This window comes from Peromyscus maniculatus, chromosome 3, assembly GCF_049852395.1.
Source record: "Peromyscus maniculatus bairdii isolate BWxNUB_F1_BW_parent chromosome 3, HU_Pman_BW_mat_3.1, whole genome shotgun sequence".
In the NCBI taxonomy this organism is placed as follows: Eukaryota; Metazoa; Chordata; class Mammalia; order Rodentia; family Cricetidae; genus Peromyscus; species Peromyscus maniculatus.
Window position 1 is genome coordinate 146,946,625 of NC_134854.1, and position 17,090 is coordinate 146,963,714.

The 17,090-nt window shown below is 55.9% G+C and overlaps 1 protein-coding gene across 2 annotated transcripts; it reads right to left on the bottom strand.

The window, feature by feature from the left end:
* Window positions 1-305: 305 nt before the first annotated feature.
* On the bottom strand, window positions 306-13,451 carry Atn1 (atrophin 1). Of its 2 annotated transcripts, none has more exons than XM_006992056.4 (10): window positions 13,069-13,451; window positions 7,289-7,464; window positions 7,005-7,142; window positions 6,755-6,868; window positions 3,889-5,870; window positions 3,484-3,706; window positions 2,537-3,233; window positions 1,484-1,627; window positions 981-1,161; window positions 306-844 (listed from the first exon to the last, which is right to left on the bottom strand). In XM_006992056.4, the coding sequence occupies exons 2-10, from the start codon at window positions 7,313-7,315 to the stop codon at window positions 811-813; spliced, it is 3,540 nt and encodes a 1,179-aa protein (XP_006992118.1). In that variant the 5' UTR covers window positions 7,316-7,464; window positions 13,069-13,451; the 3' UTR covers window positions 306-810. The 2 variants fall into 2 exon arrangements, with proteins under 2 accessions (XP_006992118.1, XP_042130030.1); XM_042274096.2 differs by having other exon boundaries at window positions 3,889-5,873.
* Window positions 13,452-17,090: the final 3,639 nt, after the last annotated feature.

Below are 17,090 nucleotides of genomic sequence, written 5' to 3' on the forward strand. Positions count from 1 at the left end.
TCTCCGACACTGTTTCTGGAGCACTCTGGTTACATGGATGAGTGCCAGAAGTGCTTCCAGGGTCTGAGGAGTTTTCTAGATTGGGTCATGCCCACTGTGCGTCTGTTCTTGCTCTCAAAGGCCTTACCTTCCCAACCTTGGGAGAAATCAGGACTAGTACGTGGCACCCCCAAAAGCACAGCTGAGGATCCACGATCAAGAAATGCCCCGCCCCACCCCTTCCCACTCCCCCTAAGACAGTCAGACCTCCCACCCTACCCACCCCACCAGACCCACTGCCCCCCCAAAAACAAGTCACAGACATCTTCCTGGGGAACTGTGAGGATGTTTTTGTTTGGTTGGTTTTGGTCAGGATGATTTTTAAAGAGCATCATATAGATATTTATATATATAAATTATTAATGTGGGACGGGCAAGGGGCACACATGGCCGAGGGGGTGCACACATGGGATGGGGCAGGGGCAGCACACAATGCTACGCAAAACAGCCACATCTAACAGATGAGATAATCACACCAACGGGTTAGGGGAGGGGCGGTGGCCACCAAGGATCGGGTCTAGAGGAGAAGAAAAGCAGGGGATGAGGAAGAGGGACCTGGTCCAAGATCCTGTGCACGTTCTGTCCCCGCCCCCGCCCCCCCACACCTCTGTCCCTTCTTCCCTCCCTCCCTCCCGCCCAGTTGCAGAAGCTCTGCACGTGGGCAGCACCCTTTCCTCGGCTCGGGGGTGGGGGTGGGGGGTCGTCAAAAGGTTGGGGGAGTCCTCCAAGGTCTGGATGAAGGAGCAGTGGATGCTCTCTGGATCGCAGGTTCTACAGCGGCTTGTCGCTCTCCTTCTTCAGGTGACTAGACAAGAGGCAAGGCGTCGGAGATGAGACGGAGAGAGGAGCGTCCCCTCCAGAGGGCCAGTGCCCCGCGTATCGGGCCCACGGCCCCCCTCCCCCCTCCCCCCTCCCACGTGCCCTGGGGCAGCCTGCACTACCTGTAGTAGTCTTCCTGGGCAGGCAGCGGCACGCTGTGCAACGGGTGATGAGCATGCAGCCACTGCTGCTGTTCCAGAGCCAAGCGCTGCAGCTCGGCCGACTGTGCGTGCATGGCCTGCAGCTGATGAGCTGCTGACATCGGAGCAGAGAGGGAGGCCGGCAGGTCCCGGTAAGGGGCAGCTAGGACAGAGAAGAAAGGCCAGGAGCAGGTGACTGGCGGCTGGGGTGCTCGGCCATTTACAGACGGTGGGAACTAAGGCTAGGATGTAGAGTCACACCACCTACCCTACCATCTGCCAGGGGGGGAATGGAGCCAGGAGTCCAACTTCTTGGCCTGGCCCTAGAGCTCGAGCCTCTTTTAGAAGGACCTCAGCCTGTCTGTTTCCATCTCAGCTCCTCACCTCTCTCTCCAAACTCCTCTGGGCCCACTCGACCACCCTACTTCCTCTGCTCTGGCCTTCTTCCCTCACTTAGGCTTCTCCACCCCATCCTCCATCCTTACCAAAGAGCTGGTGACGAAGAACTTCGTTCTCGTGCAGAGGGTGAGGAAGAAGGGGGTTAGGGAGGGTCCCAGCTGGGTAGGGGATCCGGGTAAGGTGAGACCCTGAGGCCAGGGGGTCAATGAGAGGGTGCACCGAGGCGGAGGCTGGAGGGCAGAGAAAGGAAGGTGTCACCAGGAGGCAGGGTCAGGGACAACCATGCACTGGGGTGGGGGGATTTAGCCTGTGAAGACAGACCCAAGGGATCCAAAGCTTAAGGAAGGCAGCAGGAAAGAGCTAGAGCCCTGAGATGGGAAGAAACCGCTGCAGAAGAGACGCCCTTGACTGAAGACAGATTACAGTTGGCAGAGAGGAGGAGAGGAAAGAATGGATTACTCTGAAGAGAAGAAGGGTAAGTTTAGAAAACTATTGATTTTTTAAGTTTAAGAAATGAGACAGGGAAAAAATGTAAGAGGTAGGATGAATATGAACAGAATGAAAATGCCAAAAGCCTGTTGTTCTGTATACTTAATAAGTAAATACATACTCTAACTAGGGGGAATAGGGGAGGGCGACAAGAAACGAGCAATTCCAAATGACCAAGTCTACGGCCAACGACGTCGTGTTCTGGGCTATAAGCGCGACATTAAAATAGTGAGGAAAGCTCCTTATTGCCTATGGCACCAAAACCAAACTTACATGGATTTTTCCAAAAGGTTCTAGATCTACTGATGGGCAGAAACACAGAAGACCCCTAGATGTAAGGGAAGGAGATGCTGGCAGCAGACGAGGTTTGGAACAAGAACACTGCCATGTGAGGGGCTTAGGGAGATGAAGACAGAGAGGTGACCCTTCACAAGGCTCCAGCTTGCTCTGTTATCGAGGGTAGAAGGCTGGACTATGAAGAGGGCGTGAGACAGTGTGGACAGAGAGTCAAGGAAGCCGAGATCAGAACAGTAATCTCGAGAGAGGGCGACTGATGCCGGACCAAAAGGGAGGTTCTGGCCAGAGGAACGGGAGAACGCTATGGGATACGGCAGAGCCACCGTCCACAGCAAGGAAACAGGGCGTCTTACCTGCATGGATGGCATCCTGCTGGTGCAGGTGGAGGTGAGAGTGGATATGGGAGTGCTGGTGGTGATGGGGGGTCACGTTGAGCATCTGCAGCCGGGCCAGTGGGTCATTGCCCAGGGCCGCCACCCTTTCCGCATGCTGCCTTTCAGCTGCCAGCCGCTCCGCATAAGACATGTCAGGACGCAGGGCTGGCCCAGCTGCCAGCGCTAGCCGTTCTCGCTCCAGGGGCCCCAGGCTCGGATGAAAAGGGAAAGGATGCAGGCCAGGCGGCCCAGGCTGTAGAGCCAGGCCCCCGTGTCGGGGAAAGGGATCCAGGCCTGGCCCGGGGACCCCATGTAGGGGCTCCAGCTCACTCGGCTTCACCTCAAAGCCAGGCTTGAGGCGGTCACGGAGGTCACGTTCACGAGCTTCCCGCTCCCTTTCTCGGGCAGCTGGGTCGCTGCTGTACAGTGCTGGGACATTGTAACCCAGAAGCCCCGGGTCCACGGCCCCCAAGGGCACATAGAATGGGTGGTTGCGATTGCCAGGAGACATGACGTGAGGTCGGGCGTATTCACTGAGAGTGCGCAGGGCTGGAGTATCGGGACCTAGGTAAGGGGGCACCGTAGCCACGGCGCTGCCAGGCTCAAAGGGAGGCCGATGGGGCACTGGACCCAGAGACGGGCACTCCACCGGAGCACGGCCCTCCTGGGCCAACTTCTGCAGAACACACAAAGAGGTGGGGTCAGCACTGCAGCCACGGGAAGCTACTGGCCCCGGGGCTGCCCGACTGTCTCAGCGGTGGAAAGCCAAAATGCCTCACCCCACTCCCAGCTTTCTTTTCCTCCTGCCTGGAAGCCTGAGCTTTCGGGGCTGCAGCGGCTCCTCCCCTCCGCCAGGGGGCGAAGCGACCGGAGTGGCGAAGCCCGGCAGCGGGAGAGGCGCGCGGCGCACCTTGTGACGCACTCACCACACTGCGCTCCAGCTCGCGCTCTTTCTCGCGCTCGCGCTCCTTCTCGCGCTCCCGCTCGCGCTCGCGCTCCTTCTCCTCGCGCGCGCGCTGCTCGGCCTCGCGCCGCACTTTCTCCACCAGGTCGGCGCGCTTCTTGGCCAGTTTGGAGCCCTCCAGCGGCACGAAGTACAGGTCGCTGCGCGCGCACGAGTTGAAGCCGCGGTCCAGGTGCTTGTTGAACCTGCCGGGCCGGGCGCAGAGCGGTTGAGCTCTTGGCTCCAGAGCGGGCGCCTCCCCGCCCCCTCTCCCCCAGTTCGTGCCCCCCGATTCGAACGGGGCACGGTGAACGTGATCGCAAGGCCCCCGTCGCCCCTTCGGCGTCCGCTCCCAGCCCCACCCGCCCCCAGCCCCACGGCTGCTCACCGGGCCGACTGGCTGGCGTGGCTGGGCACGTCCACCACCTTGGGAGGGGGCGAAGGGCTTCGGGCCGGGGGCACCGGACTCTCGGGGGTCTCATACTCTTCGGCCGGCTCCTGTTTGATCTGCGTGGCCGCCAGGGGCGGCCCCGGGGCTGGGGCCGCGGGGGGCGGAGGCAGAGACGACAGACTGGAGGGCCCCGCAGCGGGCAGGGGCCCCGGCCCCACGGTGGGCGAACCTGGCTTGAAGGTCCCTGGACCTGCTGGCGGAGAGGTGCCTCGAAAGCCGGGTGGGGTCCCTGTTCTGAAGGAGGGTGGTGACCCCGGTTTGTATCCAGGCGGGGTGGCGGTCTTGTAGGACCCTGGGGATGGGGCTCTCTTGCTGTACTGAGGGGGCCCAGGTGGCGAGGCCGTCTTGTAGCCTGCTGGCGAGGAAGCCACGGTGGCGATGACGGTAGAAAGAGTGGCCGAGGAGGTGGTGACTGGAGGAACTGGGGGGAAGGGGTAGGATGCCCCCTGGGGACCCTGGGATGAGGAGGAGTGTGAACAGGAGTAGGAGGCTTGAGAGGACGAGCCGGAAGAGTTGGAAGAAGAGGAAACTGGGGGGCCATTGGGACCTGCTTGGCTATAAGACACCTGGCCATGAGGTGGAGGCAGGTGTGCCGGCCCTGATGGGTAGGGCCTCAAAGACCCCAGGGAGGGTGACATGTTGTAGGGGTGTGCATGATGGGAGCCACTGCTCTCTAGGGGGTGAGGATATGCTCCAGGTGGAGGGGGCCCAGAGTTTCCGTGATGATGCTGTTGCTGTTGCTGCTGCTGCTGCTGTTGCTGCTGGTGATGGTGATGTGTAGGGGCTGGTGGGTGGGCTGTGGATTGGCCCCCAGTAGGAGGGTAAGGGCCTGGATGGGCGTTGTTGGCCAAGAGGCGGCCATAGGGAGGAGGAGGTGGAGGACCCTGGCTCCACACAGCCTGGGATGGGAGAGAAGGCTGGGTATACTTGGGGGGCTGATTAGCAACAGACATACTTGTTGGTGGAGGGAAAGAATGAGGGTAACTGGGCAGAGCCTGGGAAGCTGGGTACTGGGAGGCAGAGGAGGAGGAGCTAGAAGCAGCCGCTCCAGAGCTACTAGAGGATGAATATGGGTACCGCATTGGGGGCCCGGGGGCAGAGGAGGAAGAAGCTGGGGGCAAAGGGTGGGGTGAGGGAGCCAGAGTCGGACCCTTCTCTGGGCCAGGAGGAAGTCCACTCATGCCCTGACCCATGGCATGAGGAGAGGGCAGATGCCCGGGGATTGGCTGAGCCCCCATTCCGGGAGGAGAGGCTGAGGCATTGTTGAGGGGCCTCAGGGCAGGTGGAGGCGGCAGGTTTGGTGTCACGTGGGGGAAAGTGGCTGGTGGTGGCGCAGAAGGTAAGTTCCCACCACCCACTGGAGCATTGGGCGGCTTTGCTGGAGGGGCCCCAGTGGCCCCAGCGCTTGATATTGGAATTGGGGTAGTGGGTGGGGGGTGCTGCTTGCCTCCGCTAGGGGCACTCACTGAAGAGGCAGCTGCTCCCCCCTTGGGACCCATGGGGGGTCCAGATAAAACACCCCCACCAGCATTCCCAGGGTAGAGCTGTGGGTGTGGGGGAGGGGCTCCGGGAGGCGGGCCCTGGAATAACCGAGATGTGGGTGGCTCCATTGGAGCATGATATCCAGTAGGTGTCACTGAAGGGTGGGGTTCAAAGCCAGGCTCTGGCTGTCGGGGAGCGCTGTCTGGTGGTGGGGGGGAAGGAGGAAAGAGTGGAGGAGGGTGGTAGGGGCGGGCTGGGCCCTGGGACAGGCCGGAAGACGAATCAGAGTCATTCTCCACACTTCCGGGGCTGTAGATGCTGGGGGATGTGCTTCGGTTATCCTGATCTATGTCCCTAGGGTCACTGCTGCCATCATCATTGAGGCTGCGCCCATCCAAGCTGTCCAGATCCGAGGGAGACTGTGGTCGAGGGAGCTCCTGCTGTCGGGGAAGAGGGCTCAATTTTCCTCTTTTCCTTTCCTCCTTTCCCAGGATGCCAACTTATCTCCCACAATCCTTTGCTCCTCACAGCACTGTTGTGCTACAATGCGTTGGGGATGCTTGCTCAGGGCCACCTTCTGTCATCTAGCATCTCTCTCCCACTCTCAGCTGCTTTCTACTAGCTTATTTCCTTCCTTGTCAAACCCTGGTCCTTCTCAAGTGTCCATCTCAAACACTGACCCTTTACATTCTAACAACAGTTTCATATAGTGCAGGCTGACCTCCAACACACACATAGCACAGGATGACCTTGAATTTCTTTGTTTTTTGAGACAGGGTTTCTCTGTGTAGCCCTGGCTATCATGGAGCTCACTCTGTAGACCAGGCTGGCCTGGAACTCCAGAGATCTGCCTGCTTCTGCATACCAAGTGCTGGGATTAAAAGTGAGCACCACCACCACCTGGCTGACCTTGAATTTTTTTAATCTTCCTGTCTTGTCTGAATGCTAGGCTAAGAGATGTGCACCACCATGCCCAGTTTTTAGATTCTATTAAGAGCTTGGACTTAGCACTCTGTACCTAGGCAAGCACTCTACCGAGGAGCTGCATTACCAGTCCCATTTCTGCATCCTTAAGACTTACTTGTCCCTTCCACAGCGGAGGCTGTACACCCCCCCTACCCGTCCAGTCCCTTGTGGCCTGCTTTGTCACTTACTGTTCTAACTAAAGCCTCAGGAGCTGTCTACCGAATTATAGAGGAGACCACTCCAAACAAGCACCAAACAGGACTTTCAGATCCCAGCAGAGATCAGAGAAGGAATGATGCCCAGAAGAAGTTTAGAGAGCACAGTCAGAAAGGTCACGGTCGTCACAATCTCTCACCTCAGTTTTGGTCTTTTTGGGTGCACTGGTCTCCTCACTTTCACTCTCTGAGATCTCCTCGCTGCGGCCCTGCTTGTTGGCCTTTGGGGTAGAGGTTTCCTCTACTCGGGCCTTCTGTTAGGGAGAAAGAGAACATGCTTGTCTTCTGTCTCCTGAGCCCCTGCCAGAGTTACTCCCTGCCAAAATTGCAGCCCCCCACCCCAAACACCCCTCCAGCTGCAGCGCATCCTGGGGACCAGAGGAGGATTACCTTGGCCGTCTGCCTGGACTTCTCAGCTTTGCCATCACTGCTGGATGTGCTGACCCCTCCAGGGGAGGCCCGGCCCCTTGATCTCAGCTCTTCCCGGGGCCCGGGGGCCTCTTTCTTCCGTCCACTCCTCATTGACATCTGGGAGCAGGATGGAGGCGGTACTGTTTCACACTGCACCTAACTTTAGCTTGTACATTGTTTCTGTTCTCGCTGTAGGCCCTTCCTCCTAGCTTCCCTGCCCCGGCCCTTGACCTGGCGTACTGCTTACTATAGCTTCTACTCACTGAATCTTTATTCTGTCGTGTCTTCATTCTTCAGGCTGTGGAGACCCCATTCTCCTCTGCCTGGGCAGCTGAATACAGAATCTTGTTTGCTGTACCCCAATCTCCCCACAGCTATGGTCTGGGGAGCTGGAAGCAGTTGTAGGCACGAGGTACTCGCACGGTGTTTTCAGTGAAATCTGTTAGGAAAAACCATCAGCGTTTCCATACTGTAGCAGAAGCAGCAGGGGTCTGAGTAAGAAGCCCAGTCCTAAGGGTCCAGAGGTACAGACACCACAAGAGACTGCAGCGCGCTCTGCAGGCTGCATCAGCTAAGTGATGGAGACCCTCACAGTATATTCTCTCTCATCTCTAGGAAAGGCAGAAAATTCAGATGTACTTATGAACCCCAACCTAACACTTGGCAGGATTTTACCCTTCACAAGCCCTAACGAGTATCTGTGGCCTGGTATGGTAGTGGATGCCTGTAGTGCCAGCATTCAGAAAGCTATGGTTTGGGCATCACATGTTCAAGGACAGCCTGAACTAGACAGCAAAATCCTGTCTCAAAAACAACAGCAAAAAAAAAATTGTACACTCATTAATTCCAGAGCCTTACAAATTCAAAAGAAGCACAAAGAAACGAGGCTGATGTGTTAGTTTACTGGGCATCTTCTTCGTGTCAAGCCCTCTAAAAATGCACTTTCCTGGATCATCTCCAACACAGTCTACAGTGGGATTGGGAAGTAAGGAGACTGAGGCTCACTGTGACTGTGACCTGCCCCACCTTCCACAGGGAAGGACCAACGACGAGGCCAGAACCAACACACCCCCCCCCCATCTGACTTCAAAGGCCACACTCACGCTCTCTCTTCTAAACTCTCCTCAGAAGTTGGAGAGAATTCTAAGAAGCCTAGATCAGTCACACAGATAGCAATCTTGTTTCACACAATGTAGAAGAAGGTCCCATTCTACAATACTGAGCAGCACAGCCTCACCAGCTTCAACCCCAAATCGAGGCATCTTCGAAACTGCAGAACATTCTAGACAGCCTCATAAGGATCCATCCTCTAGTAGTTGGCCTTTTCCACTTACAGGGTTTTTGTCTAGAGAGTCAGCCAACCTGAACTGACAATGTTTGGGAGGAAGAATTCCAGAACGTTCCAAACAAAGTTTGAATCTGTTACACTGCCGCCCCAGGCTCAATCTACAAGCATGCTATGTGGACACAAGCTGCTGTGATGTCGCACCTTTCACAAGCCCTAGGTCCCTCTCCAGCTTCGGTTCCACCATTGCTCACCTTCGCATGGCACGTAGCCTCGGCTTTGAACAGGTGGGCTTTATCAAACACTTACATGGACTTGGTTACTGTACATGATCCACAGGTGATTTTAAAAACATGGAAGAGTGTGTGTAGGTACAGACACAGCATCATTCCCTACAAGGGACTTGAGTATGTGTTAATTTGGTGTCTGCGGAGTGTACTGGAACAAATCTCCCAGATATCAAGGGAAGGCTGTATTGGTGTTTCCTGTGCTTAAAAGTCAAAGCTTTCCCAGTAACCAGACTCAGAATACACTGATGGGTTGACTGAGGAAGGGTGTGCACGTGCTATGATGTGTGCGCGGGTCAGAGGAGGGCCTGAGTCAGTCCTCCCCTCTCATCATGTGGGACCTGGGGATCAAATCCAGTTGTCAGCCTTTGTGGCTCACTGCTCAGTGAGCATCTCACCAGCCCCACTCAAAACTTTTTAAATTTTATTTTATGGTACACTGGTGTTTTGTCTGCATTCATGTCTGTGTGAGGGTGTTGGATCCCCTGGAACTGTAATTCCAGACAGCTGTGAACTTCCATGTGGTTGCTGGGAATTGAACCCAGGTCCTCTGGAAGAGCAGCCAGTGCTCTTAACAGCTGAGCCATCTCTCCAGCCCCCTCAAAGTATTTTAAAACTACAAAAGACAAAATGTGAGTGAACACACAACACAGACTTACAAATCTTAAGCCTGTCCTTTTACTTGGCTTGACAGCCTGTCTACCTGTATCTAGCAGTACAAACATGGACATCATCATCTACCCGTGCATCCACAGCCATACATCTTCATCAGGACTTCAACTCCTGATCCTCCAGCCTTCACTCCCCAGTGCTGCGATTACAGGCTCCCTTGGAGCTGTGCACTGACCCCAGGGCCTCACACATGCCAGGAGAGTACACTGGACTGTGTGTATTTCTAGTCCCTGTACTTGTTTATGTTTCTTGCTAAGAGTCAAACCACTCCTTAATACTACCCAAAATTTTTTTAAATTTAATTTTCTATGTATGGACATTTTGCCTGAATGTATGTATTCGGATCACATGTGTGTCTGGTCCCTGGGGAGGTCAGAGAAGGATAAGAGATACCCTGGAACTGGAGTTAGTGTGGATGTGACCTATCATGTGGGTGCTGAGAATAAAACCTCAGTCCTCAGCATGAGCCAAAAGTGCGCTAAACCACTGAGCCATCTCTTCAGACAGTTTCTTTTGTCTGCTTGTCTGTTTCTGTCTCTCTATCTCTCTGTATCTGTCTTTCTCTGAGACAGGGTCTCACTCTGTAGACCAGGCTGGCCTTGAACTCACAGAGATCTGCTTGCCTCTGCCACCTGAGTGCTGGGACTGAAAGTGTGTGCCATTATGCCCAGCCTGTAACATATTTTAAGTGCAAAAAATGCTAGTGTCACAGTTTTCCTTTTTATATTTTCTCCTGATGTCATGTACACACACATATGGGGTTTGTTGTGTGCTCATTTGAGACAGAGTCACACGATGCACCTTGCACCAGCCTTAAACTAAGCCCAGGAGCCTTCCATTTCAGTTTCCCGGTGCTGGGTCTGTAAGCGAGCACCTCACCCAGCCAAGTGCACCGCTGTCAATGACCTTTAAACCAAGTGACTGTCAGGAGGTCCATTTGGTTGTTTTGAGGTCAGGTCTCAAGAGCTGGAATCACAGGCACACCCCAGGTTCGGTAGGTCCTTTGAATTAACTAATATTAGCCCGATGAGAATAGACTAAATTCACCCACCCATTCTGAGTTGGGAGGTGCAGGTAAATGACACTTCTATATGTATTTTCTCCAAGTAACACAGAGTAATCTCTTTTTGCCCAACCCCACTGAACCATACTGAAGCAGGCAATGAGGAATGAGTGAATCTAACATTTCCAGGAAACTTAGTAACTTATACTTAAGGGGCACAAAACAGATGGGACAGAGCCCCAAGTCTGAACTTTCGACTGACGCTTTGCCCAGTAAGCCAGTTTACTTCAACTACAGCTATAACCATATTTTTTTTTAGTTGTTTTGTGGATTGGTTTTAAAATACTATGCATTACCAGGCATGGTGACACACATCTGTAATTCTATCACTTGGGAGGTGAAGGAAGGAGGACCAACCACCCTCGGCAAATAGCAAGTTCAAAGCCAGCCAGTTCCATGAAATCATGTCTCAAAAAAATAAAACTACAAGTGAAAAAGAGGAAAGGCAATAAACCAATGTCCACAGAACAGCACCAAACAGAAGAAAAGGAGAAAACAATGTTAACAACAAGGACAACAAAGAACACTACCCTAGACAGGGCGCCCATCTCCTCCCATCAGAGAACTTGTTACCAAGTCAGTTTGATTCTTAAAGGATCCAAAAGGTCAAAAAATATACTGACATTCCTTGGAGAACAGAGCAATTACTGTGTGCCTTTCTTACCTTTTTTAATCGGCTCAAATCTGATAAAATTTGCCATGAGTAGCTTTGGAAGAGAAAATCAGCATCAACAGGGGAGTAATTCCTGGGATGAGGCGTGGCAGAGGAAGGGGTAGAGCTGGAGACTGAGGTTGGGTCATACGTTAAGTCTGAACTTGAGTGGTACTCTAATACCAACCGACCAAGTGGTACTCCATCTTGCCTAGAAGGCTGTGCGAACTAACACTGAGCATCTACCATGCACAAGGGCCCCCATTGCCCCCATTACCTCATTGTAAAAGGAAAGCAAGGAAGAACAAACTCAGAAGGCAGGGAAACAGGAACTCAGAGAAGAGTCCCTAAGTAAGCAGAGGAAAGGGAATTAAGAGGGATTAGAGATGCAGATCAGTGGTTAGAGTGCTGGTCCAGCAGGCATGAAGCCCTGGGTTAGATTCCAACACCACATAAAACAGGGTGTGGCCCATGCCTGCAATCTCAGGACTTCAGAGGTAGAGGCAAGGAGAACACAAGTTCAAGGTCATCTTGTGTAGTGAGTTCAAGCCAAGCCAGCTTGGGCTATAGAAGACCATCTCAAAAACCAAAAAATAAAAACAAAGATTACTACCAAACCAACGACCCGAGTCAAACCATGGGACCCACATGGTGGAAGAAGAGAACAAATTCAACACCCAGTTACCCTCTGCCCTCCACATGTGCACCAGGGCACACACAAAAATAAATGTCATCCTTTTTTCCAAAGAAAGAAATTAAGGAACAAACATGACAATGTCAGAAAATGACCACGTCACAGGCTCCCTGGGACGAGCTTACAGAGTATATTTATTTCAGGATCACTGACTAGTCTCCACCATTCCAGACCTGCCTGCCTGCCTAACCATCAGCTGAAAATGACCGAGCTATCCATGCAGCCCAGGCCAGCAGGGAACAATGCAGTGGCCTAAGCCTTGTTAGAAGCCAGGACTGCTGAAGGAGCCACAGAGGCCTTTTCATCACACAGCGAAGGTGAGGCTCAAAGACGAGAAGAGACTTGCCCAAGGTCATAGAGGTACAGCCAGAGTACACCCTGGTCTCCCGGCTCCCGGTCCAGAGCATCCTGTTCTGCCCAAGGCTGCTTCAGAGCCCTCTCCCCTGGGCCACCCACACCTGAGACAGGCATGAAGAGCCATGCCATTTCTGGTAAGTTCAGGGAAGTAAAAGGCCCAAGAGCAGCTGAATGAAGGGGTCACCCTGAGGACTGACAGAGAGAAGAGAAATCCAAAGAGGCCTTCAAGAAGATGAAGTAGTGCAAAGAACCAACCGTTTACAAGACATAAGGGTGGCAGAGGCCGGAAATGACCAGGATGAGATAACTTGGGTTTTTTATTTTGTTTGTTTCTGGAGCTCAAACCCAGAGCCTAGGTATGCATACTAGGAAATACCATTACCACTGAGCTACCTCCAGCCCAAGACCAGATAGTTTGATCAACAGTATTTCCATCTTCCCACCATACCCAGGAGGAGGCTTGCAAGAATGACCTGCAAGCAACAGGGTGACCTGTTCCAACAGGCTGCTGGGGGAGAAGGGGTGCACCTCCTTAGGAAACCCCTACTTGGGGCAACACCAGAAACATCTCCCAGAAGCCCTCCCAAGAGTCCCTAGGACACAGCTGCAGGCTGAGGCCCCATCTACATCCTGAACCCCCACCTACAGGACTTCCCACCGGATCACAGCCATGGCAACAAAATGGGTGAAAAAAAGTGCCCCTCAAGAGACCATCCCAGGGGTCCATCTGGCAGCCACTGTTACCACCTCAGTTGCCAAAGCAACTCCGACCTTCTTACAGTAGTACCCTCTGGAAAGGAGCTTTAGGGTAACCCGCCCCGGGCACAAAGGGAGACCCCGGAGATCAGAGCATCACGGGGCTTCCCGGATAGAGCCCAGCTGTGGGGCAGCCACAGCTCCGGGGATGAGGGTGGAGGTCACAATTCCTTGGAATGCCTACAGGATTGCCCAATTCTCTCTTCTTTCCCAACCTCCCAACCTTTCTAATCCTCCCATCAGTATTCCTGCCTTTCTTATTAGTGTTAGGACTCACACTGCCGAGCCTCAGTGCCCCCTTCAACGAAGTAACTAGGTCTGGGATTAGGAAAACAGGGTCAGAGGTGACCTGGAGTGGGGAAAAGAAAACTGAGTCACAAAAGATACGGCCTTCCCATTTCCACCCAGGCTTCTCAGAGATGGGCCTCTCCTGGTCCTTCCCCATTCCCCCAGGTTCAATCCCCCCTCTCTGCAGCTACAATCCTGTTCTTACCATCTACCACACCCCTTTCCCGGTTCCACTTCCCTTCTGTTCCTAATACCCGCAACCCTGGGTTCTGGAACCCGGGTTCTGGGCCTGCGGGGCTTCCCGAGCCTTCACGCCCCACCTCGCTGCCATCTCTCCGATCCGTCCTGCCTTCTCCGCGAACCACCCGCACAGCATCCCCCGTTTTACCTCCGCCAAGTCTCCACCTCGGCGTTCCTCCCCTTTAGGCTCTGGTCCTGGCGAAGCTCGGCCCCGTCAGCCCTCCTCCCTGCACCCTCCTCCCCCACCTCCCGAGCTCGCGACTCCCGGGCCCGCGTCCCTCCTCCGGGCGGCCCCACCCCCTGAACCCCCCAGCCTCGGGCCCGGCCGTGCCCGCAGTGAGGGAACGCGACCGGGAAAATAACAAATGGAGGCGGCGGCGGGAGGGGGGGACCGGGAGGGGTGGGGGCGGGGAGCCGAGGGCCGAAACGGGGCGGCCCGGGCGGGCGGCAGCGGACCTTACCTGCGAGCGGCTCGGGACGGCTGGCTGGCTGCGAGTGCAGTCGGGCTCCGGCGCCTCCCGGGGACGGCGGCGGCGGCGGCCACTCCCCGCCCCTCCTCGCTGCGCGGCTTCAGTCGCCGCCTCGGCGGCGGCGGCGGCGGCCCCGGCCCCCCCGGAGGGCGGCCCCCATGCCTCGCTCCCCGCGCAGCCCCGATCGGCTTCTCGCACTCCCCGCCCGCCCGTCCGCCCGCCCGGAACGCGCCGCCCGCCCCCGCCGCGCCGCGCCGCGCCGCGCCGCCCGCCTCCGCCCGCACTCGCGGCCCCGGCGAGGCCCGCGACCCCCGGCCCTCCCGCCGCTCGTGCCGCGCGCCCCTAGCCCGCCCCGAGGCCAGCCGCCCCGAAACGCGTCCTGGCCCGAGGCCCCGGCCCGGCGCCGGGCTGCGGGCGGGCAGGCGGACGGGCTGGGCGGCGCGTCCGGCGACTCGCACAGGAAAGCGGACGGCGGAGGGAGGGCGCTCGGGAGAGGGGGATGGGAGCAGGGAGGAAGAGGGAGAAGGAGGGAGCGCGGAGGAACGGAGGAGAGAGGGGCCCGGAGGAGACGCGAGGGAGGGAGCGCGCGGCAGTCGGGGGGCGGAGGATCGGGGAAGGGGAGGCGCCGGGCGAGTTTGGCCGAAGCCGGCCGGGGCGCGGAGGGAGAGGGCCTCGCGGCGCCGAGCGTGGGGAGCTCGCGGGCCCCGCGCGAGAGGGCCGGGTGGGAGGGGCTGTGAGCTGTGCAGGCAGACCTGGGGAGGCTGGAGAAGTTTGGGGACAAGGGGCTGGGGCAGGGGTGAAGTGGGAGGAGTTCGGGGGATCCTGAAGTAGAGACTGGGATAATGGGGCTGTACTGGAAAGATGGAGAGGAAGGGACCAGAGCCTCAGACTGGAGGTTGTTTAGGAGCTGTTTCGGAGAGAATACGATGGAAGTTTGGAGACCTGGGCGGAAAAGGATGAAAAGATGAAGACACGCTAAGAGAATGGTGTTTCTGGAAGAGTTTGAGGGTGGTTGGTGTCGAAAAGAATGCAAACCACAAGAATTTGGGAGTGATGGAGGGAAGTCCAGAGATACCTCTGTGGGAGCGAAGGCAGGAGAGGTCTCAGAAGAGATTTTGAAAGGTGGGACCAGATGCCCATTCTAGAGGGAGACCGGGGTTTGGAGTGGCTTGGTAAAACCAGAGCGTGGGGACTCTCGGTCGAACTAAGGACTGTTTCCTTTGGCAAATAAACTGGAGGAGAATGAATTAGAGAGGGCTGGGAGGAAGTACAAGATAAATAGGGTCTTCGTGGCATCATGGCGGGAGGGTCAGTGATGGGAAAGGAGGGAGCTGAAGTTGGAAAACACTGCGGAGAAGTGACAGAATGGGGTGGCAGGCCCTGGCGTTGAGGTGCCTGAGGAACGGCACCTCACAGTTGGGCCCTTCCATTCACTAGTGAACTCGGTTTCCTTCTCAAGTCTGTTTAAGTCATGACTACTAGCATCTCTGGCCATAGTCACGGGGGATGAAGTGGAAGGACCTAGCCACATCCTTAGGTGCCCTGGTTCCCTACAACAATTGCTGGAATATGGAGGCAGTCCCCAGCACAGACCACAGCATGATCTTCCTAACTCTCCTCCTGTCAGTGTGGCAGTCATGTCCAGGCTACAGCCATGAAGTCAGCACCCCCATCGGCCCACCAGTGCCTTCTCCTGGGCTCCCTGCCTGGCCCCACACCAAGCAGCAACATCTCTCAGGACAAAGGACACCAGAGACAGGGTGATTTTTGGCAGCTGAAATTGGGAAGGCTAGAGAAAGGGAGGGAGGCGGGCTGGGAAGTGGGAAGAGCTGGAGCTGGAGTCTGGATTGGGAGCCCCTGGTAGCTCACCAGTTTGGAGTGGTGGCAGGGCATCTGGGGGGCAGTCCAGCTGCAAGCCAGGTGCGTGGGGTAGGGGCACTGGGTGGACAGACTGCCTTTAGGGAGGGAAGGGCAAAGGCTGGCCTTGTATCAGCTCAGTGGATCTTGTGTTACCATTCCTTAGGCCAGAGTCAGCCAAGTTCTTGAACTTGCTCAAAGCTCTAAACAGATTCCAGAGCACTAGGGAAACAGACAGAGCAAGAATCCTCCCCACCATCACCCCACCCTGAAACCCCCTGCCTCTCTGCAGGGACTCACTTTCCCCCCATGCCCATCTTCTGGTCCCCTTGCAGGGCCTCCCAGAGACCGGGTCGGCTCCCTGTCCTCTTGTGCCCTGTTGCTTCTTCTCTGTGCTCCAGGATGCCCTCTGCTCCTTCCTCCACCAACTGGTTTTGCTGAGACTCCTCCTCCCTCTCCCCCCTGCGTTTCCTCTCTTTCCTTTAGCTCCCACTGGGCCTGGCCCAGGCCCTCTCCAAATCCCTTCTAGACTGAGCTTTCCTCCTGGTTGAACCACTAAGGCAAACGCCAACGTGGTGACTTTCTAAAAGAAAAAAATTCAGGCCTAGGTAAGGACAAGGAGTGAGACTAGAAAAAGAAGCCAGCACTACCCGTTCTAGTTCCTCCTCCGGTACCCGAGGCCAGGCTCACAGCTTAGCTGCTGGGAGCATCACACATACACTCCACCCCCATCCTTCACCCCAGCTCCTTCTCTGGCCCCAGCCCCCCACAACCCGCTGGTCTCCAGGCAACGGCACAAAAGGAAAGTAGAGAGGGCCTTGGAGGCCCGAGCAGAGCTAGCTGTAACCCTATCCAACCTAGTACCTGGAGGGGGTGGGAGTGCTGTCAGAGAAGGATGGGGGGAAGAAAGGACGGGGCTAGGCAAGGTGGCCGCAGCTCCAAGAGCCCTGGCCAGCCTGGGAGTTTCTGAGAAAGCAATCACAGAGAAAAGTGAGCCCCGTGGGAGACATATGGGGGTTCCAGGAGAGAAGGGAACGCTGAGATGGTTACCTGGAAATTAAGAGGTACAGGGAAGGAGAGGGGGGCAAGAAGTTCTTTGAACTGAAAATAACTGAGGGATACAGGATGGGGGGCAGAAAGAGATGTGGCCCCCGCCCATTCTCCAATGACAGCTTCTGTTAGCCCTAGAATGAGAAGCCTGGGACCAGAACTCAGAATGGAGGAGAGGCTGGCAGAGGGTGCAACCTTGAAATTCTTCCCACCCCAACCTCACCTTGGCATCTAGTATGGTGTCCTGCAGAACTTGGGCTCCCTCTAGTGGCCACAGCTACCCATGGGCAGATGCCACCTGCAAGCACGAGCCCTTGTATCCAAACCATAGTCATCATGTAAGAGGGTTTGACTCCCAGGATGGTCGTAGGCTGAGTGGTTCAACGCCACAGCC